Here is a 23,443-nt window from a genome sequence, read left to right as displayed (position 1 = left end):
AGTCAGACTAAATATTGTATTGCTCTTATTACAGTGGATAAATATTTTAAAGTTTACGAATTAAATATTTTATTTTTTCAGTATGCTCTCTGCAACTATTATGAACTTTTTACAGCTTCTTCATTCATGGGAAATCTTTAGGGCTTCCTTTTTCAACTGTAAGACTATTATTTGTTTCCCTAAACAGAAGCAGATCAGAGTTAACAAATAAGTTCAATAAATCACTTTGTACTTGCTGTTAATAGGAACAGTATGCTTCTTCATATAAAGAGACTTTTCTACAAGGCATATATCTTTTACTATAATGAATGTTTGCTAACAAAAAATGAATCAAGTAAATGTTACACCTTTAAGTATACAATTTCTCTCTTCATTGTTATAATAGTTAGCAAAGATTTTCTTGGCACATGGCTCTTTACTTGACACAGGTGTTTCTCACAGTAAATTAAGACAACACCTCCAAAGAAGAGCATGTCCTGAGCTGTTTGGTTAAAATTCCCCACAAAATAAGAAATCAAGAAGTTGTTTATACATTTGCCTCAAAAGAAGCAGACTAATTATATTAACTGATTTATTAACATAGGAAAGTCTTTGTCCAATTATTAAAAGTACAAACAGACTAGGGAGCAATTTAAATGTCTAGTGTACCTCCAAATCTTTTTTTTTACAAAGGTTAATTATAATTCTGAGCAAAGCTACTCTAGATAGGACCCTTAGGTTTTAGGCAGGTGTAAATATAATAATAACAATAACATTACCTCATTGGCCAGCTCCAGGAGCACCGGGGCAGCTCTGTTTTTCCCCACTCCATTCAGGTACCTAGATTAAAGACAAAGCCAGATGGTAATGCAGTGGCAAGAAAAGGCCAGCACAGACTTGTCAGCATCCCCTGTGTGGACACGTTTCTCCTGGGCAAATGCCACGCTCAACTCTACAGTATGCTACTGTCACAGGAAGGCTTCCATGGGGAAGGGATAACAAAACAACTTACCTCCAAACCACTGGAAACTGACAGAAGTTGGGGGCAGGAGGTATGAACACATGCAAAAAGGGGACACAGGTGATTTCGAAAAGAACTATCCCTAACACCCTGATTTTGTCCATACAACAACCATCTCATGGAAAGGAAATAAGTTCCCTTGAAAAAAGCATCCATGAACCCCTATTGCCTTTTTGTTTAATTTTGTTTCACAGGACTGCCTGACACCTTATCAAGAAAAAAATGGAACAGACTTGTCATCAGTGGGTCAGTACACCTTTAATAGGCAACAGAAGGCATCACCTTATCTGCTCTGCATTTCTGTCATAACTTCCAGCCGTCCTCATCCTCTAATTCCACTAGAAAGAAAAAAAAAGGGGGGAAAAATTCCCCAAATCCATCCCACACATAAAAGACAAAGTGTTTTTTTAAAAAAAAAAAAAAAACAACACAAAATTTGAATGCATCCTCCTCTTTAAAACACTTCACAGGCCCCACATTTAATCTCTAAATTATAACCACTTAGCAAGCACTTGTGCAGTTCTTCAAAAACTCACTGCTACCTATTCCATTAGGCCAGCTGCATTTCCAATGATAGCCCCTTCCTAGCCTTCACCTGTGGAACTCATGGTTCTGCTTACATGTTCCCCACTTCAATCCACCACCAGCCAGAAGTAAGTTAGTTAAGTGTCCCTCATGTACATCCAAGGAGCACCCTGTACACCTCTCTATCATTTAACACAGCACATTGTATCTGCCTGGTTACCTGTCTCTTTCAACCCATCCCTCACTATAAGGCTGAAAGAAAGCCCCATGAAAGTAGAGGTTTTGTATTTTATTCAATTTATCAGGCCTAGCACAGTTCTTGGCTTATAATAGGTGATTATATTACATACATATAGTTTTTCTTTAATAAATGATATTATTCACATATTTTTTTCATAAATTGAATATTTCAAGCCACAGTGGGCAAGAAAATACAATTAAATATGGACACTGTCCCTATAATATACTGAGTGAATAAATTAACAATATTTGTTTGATAGTAAAAATCAAAGTCACATCAGGTCTAACAAAAAAAATGCCAGAAGCAGATATTAAATTATATTATTTCACAAATATGCTTGTAAAGATGTATAATTTTCCTATAAACTAAGTGGAATAAAAGCATATTATTCAAGGCAGAGAGAGTCTCAGGATCATCACAACTTCAAAGTAATTCTAACAAGTCCATTTTCCATATATTGGGGTCTTTCTTTAATAAATTGTTTAGGCATCTAACTGGGAAATAAGTACTTTCAGAAGCAAGGAGGAGAAAAAATGGCAAGTGTGATTTAGAGAAAGGTCCCCTGGGAAGTAAGTCAGGTAGGAACCACCCATCAACTTACAACATTCCCATTGCACCGATAGGCCGGCTGAAGGAATGACCAATCAGCTCAGTCAAGTCAGGCCAGCTCCTCGCGTGTCTGTAACCACCCAGAGTATACATTCGTTAATGAATGTATACGAATGTATACTCTGGGTCAGAGTTGCTAGGCCTACACTGACATTAAAGTGACTTTGCAACTTTCTACTCAACATTCATTTATTCCACAAATACTTCTGAGTGCTACATGCTGGGCCTTATTCCAGGTTCTGCAGCAATAGCTCCACGAACTTCCATGGCTCCTGCTGTCACAGAGGTTGTATTACAGTGGAGAAACAGACAATGAAATGACAGAGAAATAAATACATAATATAATGATAAACGCTACAATAAAATGCAAACTTGTATGGGTTGGTCAGGAAGCCCATCTCTAAGGAAGTGACACTGAGTAGGGCCCTGCAAGAGGACAGTGGCAAGCCATGCGGGAAGGGCAAGCCAAGTGAGATAACAGTATGTGCAGATGTCGGGAATGTACTTGAGTGTCCAAGGACCAGCAAAGGCGCTACTGTGACTGGAGCCAAGCTTGTGACAGCTGATTGGAAATAACAAGAGAGTAGCTGGACCCTAGACCACTGCCTCTAACTAGAGCATTGTTGTTGGGTCCAAATGACATGGTTTCATGTAAACCCCACATCAATCATTATCCTGGAAATGATCAATGGAACGTTTCTATTAAGTTTAAGTAACAGGAGATGGTCAAACAACAATAATAACTCACTCTGTCTGTATAGTCTCTATAATATCAAAGCATGTTCAAAAGTAGAAATTCCTAACTGAGAGCTTGATAAAGCTTCCCAGTTGGTCACATACAAAAACCAACCCCCAGGGTACCGATGAAACCCATCTGCGCTCTCTTAGCTGGCAAGCAGAGAAGTTCTGAAATGGAATCTTCATCAACCAAAATCAACTGAAGTGCTTTCATATGTTGAAAAGGTAGACCTGCTTCTGAATGTACTTGTTCCCCAGCATGCTTCCCAACTCTATCCTATAACACTTCAGAAATGCAAGGGAAAAGAAGTTAAAATTAATCTGAAGTTGTATTTGTCCTTCCAGAGAACTTTAATTGTCCCCCACATAAAGTGACAGTGCTTTCATATTTTTAGATATGCAATCAGAGAGGCATGCTAATTACAGAAAATATTCAAAAGGACACAATCAGATGTTCCCAATCTTACCCTTCTCTGCATCCTCAAAGCATCCTATGTAAACTTACAGCAGAGACTTTTCACATGGTTTCTTTCTCTCTCCAACTAAACTTGGAGCTGCTTGTGGTAGGGCAATGCAAATGGATGCTGAACTTCACCTAACAGATCCTTAGCAAAGGTCTAAATTACAACTGGGACATAGGGATGTGATCCTGAACACTACATTCAGGTGACCTGGGTTGTCTTCCTAATGCCTGTTTGCAAATAAAAACTACTTTGCACAGGAGATATATGTCACAGGAGGACTCTAGCTTTGCCACAGGAGGACTCTAAAATGTATGTCTTGTGGGTGAAACCATCCATTTTTCAGAGAAGGTCCATTTTATGGCTTTTTTTGAGTATGTAAGATATGTTAGCGTCTAAGATGAAAATAATGTGTACTGATTTTAAATATAAGGCAAGGTTATTTGGTCTTTAACATTTTCATGATAACTATAATGGTGAAACTTAGAAAACCGACCAATTGAATGAAATTCAATTGGTTTGATTCTCTAAAGCTGACAAAGCTGGCCCCGCAGACAGTGTGTACTGGGGGAGGGGAGGAACATGAGACAATACTTCTAAACTTCACTATTGATGGGGATGTGCAAATCTGACCGATTTGTGAGTGTGTCTGTGTGTGTGCCCACATTTTATCAAGTATGTTTCCCATTTGGAAATAAAATGCCATCAGTACAGGGGCATTATTTTCAAAATAAACATTCAAGCTGTAACTATACACACACAACATGAAGAACTGGAGGAATTTCCTCAATAATTCAAGAGCTTGAGAAAACACTTGCTATGATATTTTGATACTGTGAAGTTTCAGATACCCATCATGGAATCACACTGTGGATTATATGGTTTTAAATACGGACTTCAAATTCTGAATAGAAATCATCTCAATGCTATCAAGAATGCAGAGAGACTTAGGAATTCTCTAAAATTGCTACTAGGGAACCATCACAAGCTTTCTAGATAGTCATTTGGCAATATATAATAAAATATTTAAATGCTCATTGTTTGTACCAATAACTATAGATAAAGAAATATTAAGAAACCAATCCAAAATGTAAAGACTTATATATCAAAATATTTATTATAGTTTTTAAAATATCAGAGCATTGAAAACATGTATGTTCCACAGAGGAATAATTCAGTAAATTATACTTTCATATGATGAAGTAATGCAATCAATAAATGCTTACAAAAGCTTTCTACAAAATGGCAGTATGTCATATACATTTTTCCAAGTATAAAATTCAGGATTCACAGTTGCATATATAGTATGACCTCATCAGTACAAAAATGGATTGAGGAAAGTGTAGAATGAAAAATACTGCAGTGCTTGTCTCTAGGCACCACAGTTATGAGCTATCATTCAGTCCTTTTTTAATCATCACAAATGTGCTTCATTTTCACAATAGGTTGAGTATTGCTTTTATAAAAGCAAAAAAAATTAAATAAATTATTAACATTGTCAAGTTGCTAAACTATGTTTTGAGATAATACAATTTTCCTTAATTCTAATGAGCTGGAAAACAAAAAAAATCTGTTTCAAGGCCAATTTACCTTAGAGAATACGAGGACATAGAATCTGCACATTTGGACCATGAGGCCTGTAAAGTCCATCCATCTGAAAGGTAACAACACAGCCTGTCTTCGAGCACAAAGTGCAGGGCAGAAAGTCAGGGAGCAGCATGGTAAAGCAGGAAGCTAGTCAGACTGCTTTCCCATTAGTTTGTCCATTACAGCCTAACTTTACATTGTTGTTTCAGGGTTCAAGTCTCCTTGCAACAACCGAGACTCTCACATTTAAATAAATGTAAAGAAATACAAATATATTTCTGTATTCTCATTATTACCCACTCAACTGTTCATTATTTTAGTAACCATACAAAAAGGAAAGATTTTTATTTCTGGCCTAAACTACAAAGATAATCCAATAAAGTATGTTCATACTTTAATAATTAAATGTGCTTCTTCATGAAACTAAGATTTTAAGAAGCAGCTCTTAGAAATCTTGGAAATCATCTACTGAAACAGCCTACACACAATGAGAATGGTTGTTGGAACAGACCCCTGGCCTCACAGTGGGTCTCCAAAGTCCTAGTGACTGCCCTATTTCCCTTTGCTTAGGTTAACAAGGTTTTCAAATCTGGACATAGAATCATACTTTTCAATGACAGCCTATGACTATAACTTTACAAGCAAAAATATATTTCTGACATGTAAATAACTTTTCAGTTTTTCTTTGGTGGGCCTGAATGCCAAAGCAGTTGTTGGCTAAGTTCATGAGCCATTCTTAATCTTACATGTATGATTTGGGTTATGACTTTCATTTACATGTTAATTTCATTAAGGAGATTATGACTTTTGAGTAAATCATTTCAAACTTTAAAAAGACTTGTTCAGAGAGAAATTCTCCTAGACGCAAAAGTTATGTGTGCTCACCTTTCTTTCTTTAACAGATACTGCTAGTGAAAACTGAATATATCTTTTATCATATACAGAATAATGTATAATTCTAAAAAAATAAAACTTCAATAACTTCTCAATTCTTAAAAAGTGACCTTACAAAAGCATGACACCAGTATTTTATTTGTACAGTAATTTCATTCATAAAATTTTTGTGCATAAAAATTCATCTAAAATTAGTAGTGTCACTCTCACCACAGAAAGGTTGATCTGTCAGTCTTATGTGTAATAATTTAGGAGCATATATTCAAAGAATCTTCTTTTCCAATATGCCCTTGAAATATTTAAGAAGCCAACAATTTCTCATGGAAATCATTACTACTTACCATTATAAATTAGTCACATTGCAAAGAGAATAAAACATTTTAAAAATAGTTTTTAAAATATTCTGTTTGTTTTAGAACTGAGTTTGAGAACTATTTATAATAAATCAGGCTGGAATTAAAAATCCTATGTACACTATGGTATTGATTTAATGCCCAAGATTTCCTTTTTAAAATAAAAATTTCTATTTTGAGACAGTTGTACATTATTATATATCTCCATGTCCTTACTTGGCATATGTCTTTTTTTCCCCCTGAAATGGCTAACCCAATACCTATGATGAAAAATACAACTGCACCAAAATGTAGTTTTATTTTCTAATATATTTTTCAACTTGCTGATCTAAAGAAATAAATGAAAATTGGTTGAGAACTTATACACATAGGTATACATACACATGAACATATGGATTTACACAAGACATGCACTTATGAAAGTTTCCAGCAGTGGATGGAGATCTCATAATATTACACTGACTGCCCACAGAGTCTGTACACACACACTTAATCAAGGCAGTCTCACTATATTCTTTAAATCTGCAAAGCATAGCATTGAAGAAATCACTCAAACATATATGCAGAGTCTTGAATAACAGACTTAAAATAAAATGCTTTTGAATGTTATAGAGGAAATTCATTTAGTAACCTAATTTATTCATAATTATTATTACAATTGGTAGGTACTATGATACCCTCTAGTGGGGCAGGCAGGTCATACCTCTGGTAATAACTTTCAATCGCTTCTGAAGTATGATGTTTGGCATGTGTTCTTTTAATATGTTTCTGAAACAAAACAGAAAAGATCTTTATGTTGTGTCACAGATGAGGTTCAAGAACAAAAACGACATATTTCTTCATCCCCACATCTCACACTCGGGGCAAACTGAACAACAGCTGAGGGATTTGGGTGGTGGTGGATCTTTTCCCTTCTACTCCATGAACCTACGCATTTTAATCTCCACTGCTTGGCTGGGATGTCTTCAGACTGCACCACAAGGTACAGTATGTATGTAAAAGCCAACAGGGTCAGAGCAATTGAATCTAAATAAGTTTGCTTAGGGTTGCAGAGGGCAAAGAAAAACTTGTTCCCTTGAAAACCTTTGTATTAATTTCCCCTCAATTCAATTCTATCTGAGTCCTCCGCACTCTAGTTTTACAATCCAATTGCCATTTTTAACCAGGACGAACATTGCTTAAAAACAACTTATTTGAAAACTACAAAAAGTAATTCCATCGAGACTTGCCACTTGACTGACATCTGTCATCTCATGATAAATGACTCCATTTTCTGCCTCTCTTGCCTTCTGCCACTCCAGCAATGGTCATTTATCATCATCTCTGTCAGCAATGGAAAGCAGCACTGACAGTGCAAGTCAGCAAACATTTAGCACATGGAACCACGCAACACAGGGAAATTATTATTGTCAGAATAATAATGGTTTAGCATAATTTATTACAGGTCCACCAAATAAGCAAAGGCTAGATGTTATTAGACAGATGGATGGGTAGGCTTGGCAGGCCTCCACTGAGACGCAGGCGGTGCTTGATGTGGAAAGGAGAACATCCTCCAACCCAATCAGAGAGCTGGCAGTTCAATTACAAAGAAATAAAGGGACATTCATCATTCAATTAGGCACCTGTCAACCCTCACAAAGGAGAAAACTTCTAACCTGGTACTCCTGGGAGAAGATGCTCAGCAGAGTGGCCTGCGATTGACTGGAACAAATAAAAGAAGGACAAAGTTAATTACTGGAGTGCACGGCAAAGAAACAAAAGAGAAAGGAGCTTCAAAGGTAGGCCTGCTGCCCTGTAATCTAACAGAACATGAAAACAAGTGTGGAAAAGTTGTTCCAGATGAACACCTCAGACAAAGGCTTCCTGCTGCTAGGTCAAGGAGAGAGAAAAAGGGAAAGGGGAAAATGTGGATGGTCTCAGAGCCAAGTGTCATGTGATTTGGATGTTTTAAAGAACTTTACAATGATTGTAAATCATGTCTGTAGCATGCAGTGATGTTAAAAAGGGACCAAAACCAGGTAAGGTTTATTCCATTAATAAATGAGAGTCAAGTCCCACAAACAACAGGAAATGTGCAGTGTGTTTGTGGGAAACATTCCGAAACTTGTTTTGTTAGCAGACAGGTATCCTCTTCTGAGACTGTCTCAGATTCAGGGGAAACTTTGGTCTTCACTAGAAGCAGCACAGAGGCCACTGGAACATTCCCACTGACACTGCTGTGCTTTGAAAAGAGCAGCTTTCACCGCAGGAAGCTGAGGTCCTTGAAGTGAGTCATTCCCGAAGACTGTCTTCTTCAGTGAAGATGCCGCACAGTGTCCAACACCTGCCAGCAAAGCCCCTGGAAAACCTTCTCAAGTGGGACTTTTTCTCTCACAATTGTTAACATTTAAAAATGGAACAATATTTTTATCTCTAAAAAAGCAATCAATGAATGCCCTATTGCTACTCTCTTTGATTGCCTTTTGTAGATATATCTACCTGATTGTATCTTGAAAACAATTATCTCTGATATATTTTCCTACAAAATGCTATCTGAACAAATTAACAATATCAACAATTTGACTTTTAAAGTACACCAAAGCACTGTGAATAATTATTTTTTTCTATTCAAGAATGAAACCTCTCAAGCTCTTCACAGTAATTCGGGGAGTGTAAAATAAAAACAATGACAGTATATTTCTTTATTCACTGTTTGAATTTTGTCATTTTCTTCATTCCACCATAGATTTGGCTTCTAACCCCTTTCTACATAAATGTTTACTACAGAAAAATGGTAATTACTCAAGGATGGTTTCAATAACCCCAAAGTACTGAGAAATTAGTGAATACAATTACAAATTCACTACAGTCCATTTTTTTCAATTTCCCTTTAAAAATGAAAACCACCTTTGAAAGAGCCAATATGTATATAAAATCTTAGTATGCCTGGCCTGCCTGAGTTTCACATGCGAATCATATAGCCTCTTGGGGTTGCTGAGAACCATCTTCTAAAAAAAGGACAAAATTAGACCCAAATATTTGTAAAACACTGAATAAGCCAACACATTAGATATTTTATGCAATAAATGGACCCCTCCTCATTCTAAAGCAAAATACATTTATGTTAACCTTTAATGGTAGACAAAATGTTAGTCTCATTGTGTTAAAAGTATGATGGAAAGAAATGTGCTTGTGATACTCAAATCAGGGAATAAAGAGGAAGAAGCTTCACTGAGAACAAAAAAGAAATGTAATTGTAGATGCCCAGATGAGATAATGTCTTTAAACTGCTTAGGATTCAACTAAAACCATAGACAGACCCTAGGGAGCAACCAAGTGTCTCGGTGGCCAAGAGGACTGGAGAGGAGGTTCCAGCTTATACTGGCGGTAAAACCTGGCTAGACCTGAAGTGAAAAAATGAACTATTTAACATGGTGACAACAGAAAGACAGACCTCGGGACAAAAGGCTTTGGATTTGGCTGAGGAGATAATGATGCAGAGAACTAAATGACCTCTGTGAGGTAGTTTGCCAGCCTGTTCTCTGTTCTTGCATGTGCTAAGCTTATAGACAAGGGTTCTGAGCAAGTCTCACATGTAAAGAATGAAAGTAGTTTTAGTGCAACTAAGACACTGACTCCAGTTTGTACTGTTTACTTCTTTCTTCCTATGTGTTCATTCTGAAAAGGTCAACCTTGAATACCAGTGTCAATCAATCAGCAGTATTCACTAAGTATCTACAGCGTCCTAAGGTCATGGGTATGGGGAACTATGACATTAAAATAAAAAGTTAAATGTGGCGGACAGGACTTGACTTAGAAGAAACTTTCAACACATACACACAACTCTCCCTCAAATTAGAACACTGTCAAGTACTCATATGTTTTGGGGGGATCTGGTGAAGTAAATCATACCCTGAAATCTCACATATTTCAAGACGGCACTGGCATTGGAACATATGAGGTCTGTCTGGAAAAAGTCCAACTATTGTTAGTATAACAAGAATGGTTAGCACAACATCATTGTAACCTGGCAGCCAAGAAGAGTGGACTGGAATTCGTATGCGTGAACAATGACAGCTTCACTGTACTAGTCAGTGGTGGTGGTAGATGCTGTTGAGCAAGCATGTATACTGTGTGGCCGTTCCAAATGACTGAGCAAGGAGAGTAATGAATCTCCATCCAATTTTGCATTAAGCTTGAACTGTGTAAACTATTTGGATGATTCAGAAGGCCATAGCTATGGGCAATGGGTAATTGGCAGCTTAATCACGACAACATGCCCAACTCATGCATCATGTTTCATGTAGAGTTTTTTGGAGAATCACCCAGGTGACTCGGCCCTGTTTTAGCCTAGATTTGGTGCCCTGCAACTTCTGGCTTTTCCCAAAACCAAAATCACCTTTGAAAGGAAAGAGATTTCAGACCTTTTATGAGATTCAGGAAAATACAACAGGGCAGCTGATGGTGACTAGGAGAACTGTGTGAGGTCCCAAGGTGCCTACTTTGAAGAAGACTGAGGCATCATCATCCTACGTACAATGTTTCTTGTATCTTCATCAGTAAATGTCTCTATTTTTCATATTACACGGTTGGATGCCTTCTGGACAGACTTCATATATCCATTACTTGGCATATAAACTTTCATATTCAAAAATAGTCACTTAACTTGCACAAATGCCCAATACATTATTCAAACCTCTTCAAAAATCAGCCCTGTGTTTTTTCCCATGCTGCCCTCCCAGATTAAGTTCCTCCCCACGTCTGAAAAAGAAGCAGTTGGGGGGACCCCTAGAATGGCTGTGGAACCTTGCCTGGGTGTGCGACAGATGGCTGTATGGGGCAGCAGCCGTCCTAGAAACAAGCATGAGGACAAAGCCTACATACTGAGGACAGCAGGACAGAAAGTGGAAAGAGCCCAGGTCCTTGAGGAAGGACACTGTTGAACTGCTCAAGGGGCCACAGATTGAAGTGACCACCCTCCTACTTCTTTTGAGTGATAATACATGCTTTAAAAAAATAAATGAACAACAAAAAAACCAGGCTCCTATGTGCCTTGTAAGGAGAAGACCTGATGGAGGGAGGTCTCTGAGACAGGGTGCTCCATTATGATGGCATGTGTAAGGGATGTAATGTTATACATGAAAAGCATTGTCCATTTTCACACTTTCTAAATCTCTTCTTAGCTGGCAGCTACTATATTTGACTTCCTTAAAATTGTTCCTTTATCACTGTGTCAGTAAATTGATGTGCCTAGAGATCATAAATTGGTGTGTGTATAATTTTTCCATACAAATTTTAAACACTAATAGGGTACTATTAACCCTTATTTCATATAGCATTCAAGACACTTCAGATGCCACATAAGTATAAACAGGCCAAAAAAAAAAAGAAAAGAAAAGAAAACACAGTTCCCCATATAGCACAGGTGGCAAATAAGGCCTGTGGGCCAAAACCAGCCCTCCACCTTGTTTTATCCAGCCCAGCACCTTGTTTCTACCCGGCAGCAGCACCAAGCTCTTGCTTAACTGTTAAGGAGTAGTTACATTTATACAGTTCTAAAATTACATTCGGCCCTTGGAAGGCCACCACGAAGCTGACGTGGCCCCTGGTGAAAATGAGTTTGACACCCCTGCCATATAGTATTTAACATGTCCCCAAACCCATCCAGCTAAGACACCCATTAACCAGAGAAAATGAGGGTAGGATGAGGGTAGTCTACAGCATAGACTAAGCGCAGAGCTCAGCACACACCTAGTTGCAACATTCATATGAGGCGCAAGTCCTCATGCTCCCAGGTGGAGACTTAAAAAAGGTAGAATCTTAAGGAAAGAAGATACTGCACATCTCATGTCCTTCCTCTTCTCAGGCACCCAACCTCTGGAAATGACCATAAAGAAATAAATGCCATCATTTAATTTTCAAGCTCCTTTTGCTACAGAATCTGGAAGTATAAAGATCTAAACTCTACTGGGCTCATAATTATCTAAGCAAAATGAGTGTTATCTCTGGGACTCGGGGAGCAGTAAACCAATTAAAGGAGATAAGGCAGGATAAAGCGTTAGGCTTGGAAACCTCACTGGTACAAGGCACAAACACCCTCTCTAAATCACTGGGTTTTATGTGGTTACTGACTCAGAGTACTAATCAAGGAAGGTTTTCTCTGAAAGAAATACATTCACCCTCCCTCATATACCCCCATGCCCTTCGTATACCCACCTACGTGCAGATTTGAAACACAGAGCCCCCCTGCCCACTCAAAATCAAAATGGAATTCAATAAAAGAGCAAGACTTGACAAATACCACTAATTTTACTATGTTTTTCAACAACTACAATGTGCAATGGAAAGAACCTGGGAAATTCCTGTGGAGAATAAAGGAAAAATACTTAAACTAAATTCAGGAAATAAAAAAAAAAAAAACAACATCCATCACACACCCTCCTCCATTTCTTCTTTCTAATTTCCAACTTTGTATCAAGGATGCCAACTACAGTTTATGCCTAACCATAGCAGGTACACCTGTAAATGACTACACAGGTGACAGCATTAAGCGTAGTAGTAATGGATGATTAAAAAATGTTAAAAGCGCTGGAATGGGAGTAAAAGGGAGAAAACTGTACTTGAACGATGATTAAAATAAAATTTAAAAAATGTTAAAAGCTATACTTGTGTTATATATAGGAAAAAAGTGGCTACTATCCCGGGCACTTAATTAATTTTGCTGATAAACGTAAGTCACATGCAAAACAGCTCTCCCACAAGAGCCACGATTTATGTGAACACCTACTTTGTGCCAGGCAATATACCGAAAGCACTTTATTTTACCCTCAAAAATCCTATAAGGTAGGTACTATTATTGTCCTTATTTTAAAGATGGAGAAATGAAGGAAGAAAAGTCAAGTAAAATATGCAATTAAAGAGCTAGGCTTGGCAGTAGAGCTAGAAAACAAAATGCATGTGCAATTCCAAAACCCAAACTCTTCACCCGAATGCTCACTTGCTTTTCTACCAGTTCCCAGAAATCAGTTCTGCACGTCATGTGTACTGATGCCCCTGCTTGAGCACTGATATGTTGCATTACACTCCAAACAATCTTGAAAGGTGGGCATTGTCGGGGTTTTCATAGAAAATTGAAGCCACAGGAGGTCTAGCATTTTAACCAAATTCCATGGCCTTAGACAGTATTTCCTTCTCTAAAAAATTAAATTACAGTTTTCCTTCACTTAACAACATAAAAATGCCCTTCTTTTTTTAATATGTTGAAAAGTAAGGGAACTACTGACTATAGGAAACAGTCATGGATTAATAAGTGTTGGGTAATTTCCATGATTCTCCCTGAAGCTAAGGTATATATTTTCAACAACCATACCATTGCCTGAAGTGTCTCTGTGATTGCAAATGTGTCCTTTACTCAAATGCTACTCACTGCATATAAAGCACCTTTAAATCCTTTCCTGAACAACACAGGTATAAACCCAACCAACCTTCTCTACAGAGGACAACACCCTTTGTGTTACTTTTATTATATAATATTTAACAAAGAGCTTCCTAGTTCTAAAATAGTACCTATTCTGTATAACATCCAGAGACATCCACTAATAGCATTCTGGGGCATACCCTCCCTTTGTTTGCACTCCATGTCTGGTGTGTGATGCTGAGTGTGTCTGGGGACAAACTTTTTAAATTGCAAGTGTTTTGACCTACTTTTTTGTAACGTGTCTTTATTACACAAGACCATGTAACCACTTAGGTCAACATACAGAACACTGCTGGCACCCTCCCCCACCAAATCTCTTTCTGATCATCACCCTTCCCTCTCGCAAATGAATCTGATCTTAACGTTAACTGCTTTCTTGCTTTTCTTCATTGTTTCCCCACACCCTCCCCCGCCGCAAAATGCATCCCTAATTGCTGTAAGTTAGCTCTGCCTGTCTGTAAACCTTGTATTCATGAAACCACACAGTGTGTGTTCTCCTGTATCTGACTCCTTTCACTCAACTCTGAGAGTGAGAGTCCAACTGTCTGTGAGAGTCCCCCAAGGTAATTTAAGTGTGTTAACTCACTTTCATTGCTGTACAGTACTGGTATACTATTGCATAAGTATGCACCACATTCATCTATTCTGTTGCTGAGGAAGCCTTGAGCTGCTTCCGCTCTTGCCAATGACAATGATGCTGCTGTGAACACTCCTGCTCATGTCTCTCAGCGCACCGTGTGCACATTTTGAGATAGGGATAAAGGTAGAAGTGGAGCTCCAGGTGATCTGACATGGGAGTCTCTAGCTGCAGTGGGCACTGTCAAACAATTTTCCAGTGTTTATACAAATTTTAAACTCCCATCAACATTAAAAGAGAGTCCCCACTGCTGTACAACCTCACCAGACTCTCTCTGGGTCCTTGGCTTGCCTTTTCACGTTCTTAGTGGTGCTGCTTAAAGAGCAAGAGTTTCCAGTTTTGATAAAATCCAATATATCAAGTAATTTTATTAGTAGTACTTTTTGTGTCTTTTCAAGAAATCTTTGTCTACCAATAGTCTTAAAGATATTTTCATATGTTTACCCTTAAAAGCTTGAGTATTAGCTTTTATACTTAAGGTATGACCTATCTTGAATTAATTTTGTGCAATTTGTCATATATATATATATATATACACACACACACACACACACACACACACATACATATGTGATAGTTCTTTCATAGAACTATCTACCTGACCACAGACCATTTTGCCAATTCAATTATCTTGGTGCCTTTGAGGAAACCAAACATATGAGGAAACCAAATATCTATTTTATTTTATTTTGGGACTTTCAGATTTGTTTACCATTAATTTATATGTTTTATCTTTGCACAGATACTATGATGTTTTGATTACTGTAGCTAAATCATGTATATTTAATGTAAGTACTTATAAATTTAGGTTTAAATGTATCATTTTACTAAATGCTAATTGTCTTAGCCACTATACATTCCTTTTTGCTCCTTTCTTGTCCTCTTCACAATTAATTTAATACTTATTTGTCATTATATTTCCCCTGGCAACTTGAAAGTTTGATACTCCTCCTACCTAACCACATGCTTCCTCAATTTATCCAAATTTATTTCTAACTGGTGACTAAGGCAGCTCTGGAAAATACAAAAACATTCATTACTATCTATAGTTATCCCCCCTGACATATAGGATATTACTGATGTTGTTCTAATTCTGCATATATCTTAAAATTCACAAGAGATTGTTATCGTATTATATAGTCACTATTCACTCTGATATACCCACATATGTACCATTTCATTGTCCTTCATTCTTTCCTTCTCTTCTCTTCCATCTGGACTAACTCTCTTGAATAATTCCACCATACAGATGTGTTGATGATGTCAAATGCTGGCTCTTTTCAATGACAACATGTGTTATTTCTCTAACTAGTTTTAAGATGTTTTTATTTTTAGTTTTCATAGTTTTAACTCTGTGTAAAATTCACTTAGAATTTGTTGGATTTCTTAAATATGTGGCTGGGTATTGTTCATCATTTGGGGGAATATTCTCAACTATTATTTCTTCAAATACTGCGTTAGTACTCTCCTCCTCATGAAACTCCAATTAGCCCTCTCTATTATAGCCTTTATTTCTTACCCTCTCTTCATAGTTGCACCTTTTTGTTATTCTATGTTCCATTCTGGGTATTTTCTTCTGATCTATCTTCCAGTTCGCTAATTTTCTCTTCAGTAATATCTAATTTGATATAAAATACATCCATTGAATTAAATCCATTCCATTTCAGTTATTGTATTTTTCTGCTTGTAGATTTTCTATTTGCTTCTTTTTCAAATAAGTTCCTGCAGAATCTTTCAATCATTTTTAACATCTTGAATAAACTACAATTATAGAAATTCTGCTTAGGACTTGTAATAATTTAGTCCCTTTCACTCTATTTCTGCAGTTCCTACTGGCTCTCGTTCATGTTGCCATGTTTCCTCGCATGACTACGTCTCTCATTATGTGCCACATTACTTAAAAGTGGCTTTATAAATAACCTGAAGACTAAAATGATGTTCTCCCTCTCCAGAGAGAACTGTGATTTGATTCTGGAAGCACCTGGAGTCCAGGATCAGTTTTAGGTATTAATTCTGGAGGCCAATGAGGTAAACTTGAAGCTGAAGTAGAGTCATGTAGAGCTGTTTTACCTTTAGTTCACATTTACTCCTAGGGTACAGCCCATTAGGGCCCCACCTCAAATTAAAGCCTGGGACGTTTCTAAGACCTCCCATCTTCATGGACCCTAATCTTTAAGTATTGTCCTCTAGCCCTAGAAAGCTTCAACAGTTCTTCTCAAGACTTGGCTAGACTAATCTGATAAAAAGTAATTAAATTAGAATTTAATAATCAAATAGTTGGTTTCCCAAAAACCTTTATTTTTGGAAATTAAAAAAAAAAACACAACCCTAACTAACTCATAAAGAGGGACTCATGATGGAAATAACATAAATATATAGTATTGGGCAATGACAGTTGTATGTATAAAAAGCTGTAAAATATTTATTGCATTAATTCAACAGTAGAAGAAAGGAGAAATTGATTTTATTCTAGAAGGTTCTAGCAAACCAGAGATCCTAGAACACAAAATAGGAAAAGAAATAAGAGAATTAAGAAGGAAGAAAAAATAAAACTCTCCTTATTTGTAGATGAGACGGCTTTCTACATAGGAAAAAAAAAAACCAAAATCTACAGACAAACTGTATAAACTTATAAGAGGTATCAGAAAGGTAAATGGACACAAGAGTAATAATAAAAAATAAATAGATAAATGGAATAGAAAATAGATCTCATTCACAATAATAAAAACCATAAAGTACTTAGAAATATATTTAACAAAAAAATATAAAACCTTTGAAGAAAATTATAAAACATTACTGAATAGCATAAAAGAGTTCCTGACTAAATGATAAGATATTTTTACAAAGAAAGTATCATGGGTGGAAAATAGTATAAATAATTGCCAATTCTCTATATATCAATCAATAATATTAATAAGAATCCAATGAAATTCACAACATAGTTTTATGGTAGAAACTGATAAATCTATCTTAAAATCCATGAAGAAGAACATGTGGTCATATGTAGCTAATAAGCTCTGAAAAACAAAGTAAGGTACTAACTCTACCTAATATCAACATGCATACACTTCAAAAATACAGTATTTACCAAAAAAATCTCCTCAAACAAAAAAGCCTATTACAGAATTCTAACCACATTTGATACCATTTACCTGTATATAAAATATAAAACATCAAAATACAATTACCTTTTCTTCATGGACATATATGGGTATATTTAAAAAACACATGAGTCCAATAAGCACTAAACTTAGGACAATGGTTACCTCAAACAAAGGAGAAGAGGAAAAAAATCAGGGAAAGTACTTTCAAATAACAAATACATAAAAATATGAGGGGAAAAGGGATTGTAGAATGGTGTCAGAATATTTCATTTTCATAAAAGTTTAAAAAGCATCTCAGGCAAATTCAAACAGAGGTGGATTCAAAGAGTCCATTACATTATTCTCAGTTCTTTCCTATATGTGTGCTATATTTCACAATAAAATTAAATAATCAGGAGAAAAGAAAGGAAAAATTAAAAATTTTTAGTTTTAAAGATATAATTAAACATCTAATTTTAAAGATGGATAAATGTATCTTTAAAATTTCTTTCTGCTCTAAGTCCCACCCTATTATGTGTTCTTATTTAATTAGTCTTAAGTACTTAAGTACTTCTTTTCTTTCTAATTAAATTTATGTATTAACTTTTTACAACAAACCATAATGAAAATCAGATAAAGAATAAGAAGCCTGGGTGACAGACACTTCATTTTGTTTGCAAGACCCGATATCTGGTCATTTCTCTCTAAAACAATCCCTATAAATTCAACATAATGGATAAATAACAAATACATTTTTTAAAAATGTTCACCAATTTTTTCTTCCTACAATTTCTTTCTTTGTTTAATTACTCGGATTATATTATTAGAAATCCTTAAGTTAACAGTAATTTTATTATAATTTTCAGAGAGAGAGGGAGAGAGAAGGCAAGAAAAAGCTAACAGATAATGAGAGCCCAATAACAATATCCTGTATGTGAAGATATTTATAATCTTTTCCTTGTTGATGAAAATTCAACTTTCTTCCAACTCTGCATAGAGTATTAGCTAGTATATCTTTCATTATTTCTTCCCTCTGTCTACTCCTCATTCCAAGGATTCCAATTATTTCTTCCTCCTTATTTCCAAGCATGCTTCTGTCTTCCTAAGTCAAAACCTGCCTACCTTTCAAATCATTGTCATCTGTTTCTCCTCAATACCAAAAGTCTTTGTCTAGGTCTTTGGTTCCAAAAATACTATTCAGCCCCCACCCCACTGCAATATCACTTCTGCCCCCCAACCCTTAACTGAAGCCAAGATTACAGAAAGTCCCTCACTAGTAAGTCACCATGTCTTGTTGATCCTACCATCAAAATTTTTTTCACATTTGTCCCTACTCCCCTCTACTGCTAAATACTTCCTGATTCACTTCCCTTGCTTCCTATCTCTTAGATCCTTTAATCTAATCTTCAACTTACTGACAATGCTTCTAAAATACATATCTGATTGTTACCCTCTAATCCAAGGAGGTGTCTATTACCTGTACAATGAAGTTCAAACTCATTGGCAAAACATTGAGACTTTGGCTTCAGGTACCTTCTTTTTAGCCTCCCACAACTCTTTCTCACTTTCAATCCCTCAAGCATTTTATGCTTTAATCTTACCACATCACCATAATTACCATGTTATTCCTGGAGTCTACAATGTTCATAACTCCTTATGCTATTTGAAGAACTTCTGCTCTATTAGAGAAATAATAGGACTTGGAATACTATAACAGGCTATCACTATTAAATCAAGTTCTTTTAGTGAAAAGACTATTTCAGGAGATGAGATATTGTTGGAATTTTAGATCAAACTGAAGTCTTTCATTTTAAAAATAAAAGTAAAATAAGAATTAGAAAACAATGGTTATCCATTTTTATTAAAGTGACAAGTCACTTTTCTAACAAACAATGTTCAGCATAATTTGGTAGACAATCTGTGATATTAGCATGGATGGGATGGGAAAACTTTTACCACTAACCAGTAATCATCATCTTCTGACTCCATTGTATCATGTGCCTTTTCTTCTACAAAAGACCTAAAATAGCACAAAGTCACCCTGTTCATTGTTCCTCAGTAATATTCAGAGCTAAAAATATTACCAATTCTGATCTACTTCAGATAGTTTTCTTAAAAAAACAGCTTATCAAACCAAATAAATTAATTTTACTTTCTCTGTATCTCAAAAATAAAAATGTATTAAATATCCTACTATAGGCAAACTCTAATATTCGAAGATGCTGGAACATGACAGTACATTTGGAAAAGGGCCCTTTGGGAGGTCATCAGGATTAGAGGAGGTCACGAAGGTAGAGCCTTCTTGATGGGATGAGTAGCTGTATGAGAAGAGGAACAAAGAGAGATCAGTCTGATTATGGGCACCAAGGGAAGGCCAAGGGCAGACACAGTGAGAAGGTGTTATCTGGAAGCCAGGAACCTGACAATACCAGCAACCTAATCTCAAATTTCCACTCTCCAAAATGCTGAAAAAATAAAAGTCTATTGCTTATGTCATCCAGTCTGTGGTTTCTTGTTGTGAAAGCCCAGAATGAGTTAAACACTGAGGGTCCTTTCACAATAGGTCTCACTTTGAGAGCTAATAATTAATCACTCCTTCAATATCCCCACCTAGATAGCTAATTCTCAAAGTTTTAGGGGTGGGTCAAGCCCTCTCTTGGGTTCTTTTCTAATTCTGTGTCTCTTTCTTGGGACATAGATTCTAAAAACTTCCACAGAAAACCAAATTTGTGCCTGTATCAGCTTAGTTATTCCATATACTGAGGTTTATGAAGTATTATGATTTTACTTATTGGTGACCATTTTCTCCGCCTCTGCATTTCAAATATTTTCTGGCTTTGTTTACACAGAAAATGCCTGAATAGACCTCTTTTCTCTGGGAATGCCTCAGTTTGTGAAGCACAGCTAGCCTACCCAGTCATTCTGCCACTCCACAACATCCTAAATGAATGAGTGTACATCTAGAGGCTAATTTAATTCGGTAACCATAATGCTGCCAGTCTATGTCTAATAAGTTTTATTACTTTTCAACCTTTTCACACTAAAACAAGTTTAGAATATTGTGTAAAACCACTTAAACACTTCCTTATTTCATTTCTGTACAAAATATGTGTTTTGCCCTCCTAATCTGTCTTCATTTAGTAGGTCACAGAGACCTTATAAAAAGAACACTAAAAATGATTGGCCAGATTCACTTTATAATTGTTGTGATTTATAAAGTTTGAACTACCATCTCTATTGCTTTCTTCCCAAATAAATTTTCCATTTCATTAACATGATAGGACTAACAATCTCATCCTCTTTCTGTGTCTTTTGTCCCCTACCCCCAAAACCCAATTGCCAAACTTACACTTTTCATCTAAGAATTTAACAAAAAAATGCAGTAGTGTTCTTATGAGGTCAAACTATTTGAAGCTTCAGATACTATGTTTTCCCTACTACACTATTTTGAAAAAAACTATAGATTTTCATCCATATGACAATGTTTTGGAAAAGAACATCGTCATGTGGACTATAATTATTCTACAACCACCCCACTTTAATAATAAATGCTGAGAATATTAAAACAACAAATGGAATGCCTTAGAACGCATTAAGCTCTTCTCGTATTAAACACGAAATTCTGACTCTTACCACAAGCCTTTTATTCTTAATTCACAATCAAATCCTTCTGGCAGTTAATCTCAGCAGTTAATATCACTCCAATGAAACCACTCTTGAATGATTGAAAATGCCTTCCCTACTTCTCTAGGTATCTTAAGAAAAACAGGATGAGCAGAGATAGAGTTCAGTGACTACGTCTATACACAACACAATTCTGCTTTGTTAGACACCAACTTTTGCTAGAACATCCAGTTTGTAACTTTTCTCCACTTGCGTTGAACTCCATCAGTTAACGAAGAGCAGGCACTCAGCAAACACACACTGTTGTGGTGATCCTGGTGGTGATGACGACCAAGACAGCAACATGGGTGGGTAACTTCTGGGCTACCAGGCACTATTTTATCTAAATGTCATCACTGTAATAATACAGGTAGTAGCAGTATTTAGGAAATTGAGAGGAAGGTAGAAGCATCTTATCCAGATTAACACAGCTGGCATGTGAACATAGGCAGTTTGGCCTCAAACCCTACATTCTTAACACAGCATCCAAATGATAAAATTACTTTCAAGAACCTGTACCCCAGCATCACTGGATTCTTAACTAGAAACCATCTGCTCAATCTGGTTTCAACTAAAAAGGGAAGTTACTCTGGACCTTTAGACAGCCCATGGAATCTCCTGCAGCACCATCAGGCTCAGAGGCCTCAGAACCAAGAGCAAAGCCAAAACCCCAAGACATGAGTGCTCCCATGAGATACCACAGCCAGCACCCTGTCCAGAGCACTGAGAGTTCCACCCTGGGGCCTCCAGGTCACCTCTACAGCAGCACTTGCTGAAAGAATGGATCCTGTGTGCAAAGACTTCTGCCTTTTCATCATTAAAGTTCATCTGGACAGATCTGAATTCAACATCCAGTAAAGTTAATGTGCAACTGCTGGCTGTAAATGAGTACACTTTACCTGTAATTATGAGTGAAATATATGTAGTTATATTTATACTGTGCATGTGTTCAAGGTCTATAAAAGAAAATAGTTAAAAAAACTGTGTAAGAGTTTGGAGTTACAAGTGATTTCTTTATTCTTTTTCTTTTCATTGTTTTTTCATGATGTTAATATTGTTTATGTTAGAAATAAAAATTCAAAGAGGAAACAAACATTTTTGTCGACATACATTGATATACATGATATTCTAAAAATGTGACTGGCTTTCAATGTGTTCCTAAAAAACATCACCCAATCAAAAAGACAGTAGCAGATGCCCCTCATTCTACAGAAGTGAAGTTTGAATTGTATTATTTTCCCCAAATTTGGATATGCCCAGTGCATCAGTAGCTCCAAAGCATCGAGTCTCACATAGTTGGAAAGATCTTGATATAAGAAACTTAAATTCTCTTCTCAGCATCAAAATGACTTCCCGAGGCCTGCACTCCCTGTCCAGATCAGAGGAAGCCAAGACCCACCGGGGGAAGTGCTGGCTGTGTCTGCTGGAAGCACCAGGTTCTGCCTGGTACCTCCCGGAGCTACCTGACCTCATCCAAGAGTCTTCCCATGACCCCCAGACCAATCTAAACCTCAGAAAGGGCAAATGTGAGTAGCTTTGGCCAAACATTCCAGTGCCCTAGATTAAGTCCTGTTTGCTGTCATGATGGCTCCCCTTCTGTCTTTCACCTTGGTCCACAGGCTGCTGATATAAAATATGACTCCCAACTCTTTATGTAATGGGCATCTTGTCTGTACAAAGCTATCTAGTATTACAGATACTCGAGAATTTGTTCTTTCCAGGAACTCAACCAGGGCCAGCCTGACTGCTGGGTCCAGCTCCCCACAGTTGCCTCTTCTGCTCCTCACCACACACCCTCTTCCCAAAAAACATCTGCTTTGGTTTCCTCCCAGCATGTTCTATGCCAGTTAAGGGAAGAGAGGGAAGTCTACAGACAGATCCAATCATCCCCAACACTCCCACAAGCCCACTCCCTTCCAATGAAAGAAGCTAGATCACACCAGCTTTGCCCTACCTATGACAGTAAAAATCCTAGAAAGTCTATTTTGAAGGTAAACTCTTTCTGTTCTAAGATACAGACATCAAGGAAACACACTGAAATCTATTTTTAAGCATAAGCACACTGAAAACAATCAAATGTAGGTGAGACCAAATACAGGTGACACCATGATGAAAGAAAAAACACATCCCACTTTAAAAAGTTTTTCTCTCCAAGTTTCCCACACATAAAATTCTAACCACTTATGAGTAGTCCTC

The 23,443-nt window shown here is 36.8% G+C and overlaps 1 protein-coding gene across 2 annotated transcripts in view; it reads right to left on the bottom strand.

The window, feature by feature from the left end:
• CDIN1 (CDAN1 interacting nuclease 1) overlaps positions 1-23,443 on the bottom strand; it is a 212,530-nt gene that overhangs the window by 155,982 nt on the left and 33,105 nt on the right. Inside the window, exons 2-4 of one of the 2 annotated variants that reach the window (XM_028505659.2) lie at positions 8,064-8,109; positions 7,112-7,176; positions 759-819 (exon numbers count right to left, since the gene is read on the bottom strand). In XM_028505659.2, coding sequence (XP_028361460.1) covers positions 759-819; positions 7,112-7,176; positions 8,064-8,109 — 172 coding nt within the window. The remainder of the gene's footprint in view (positions 1-758; positions 820-7,111; positions 7,177-8,063; positions 8,110-23,443) is intronic. The other variant, XM_028505661.2, reaches the window with a different exon arrangement.

Source organism: Phyllostomus discolor, chromosome 1 (genome assembly GCF_004126475.2).
Source record: "Phyllostomus discolor isolate MPI-MPIP mPhyDis1 chromosome 1, mPhyDis1.pri.v3, whole genome shotgun sequence".
NCBI classification, from domain to species: Eukaryota; Metazoa; Chordata; class Mammalia; order Chiroptera; family Phyllostomidae; genus Phyllostomus; species Phyllostomus discolor.
Note: the sequence above shows the minus strand (reverse complement) of the source record. Positions and strands in the feature narration are given on the sequence as shown.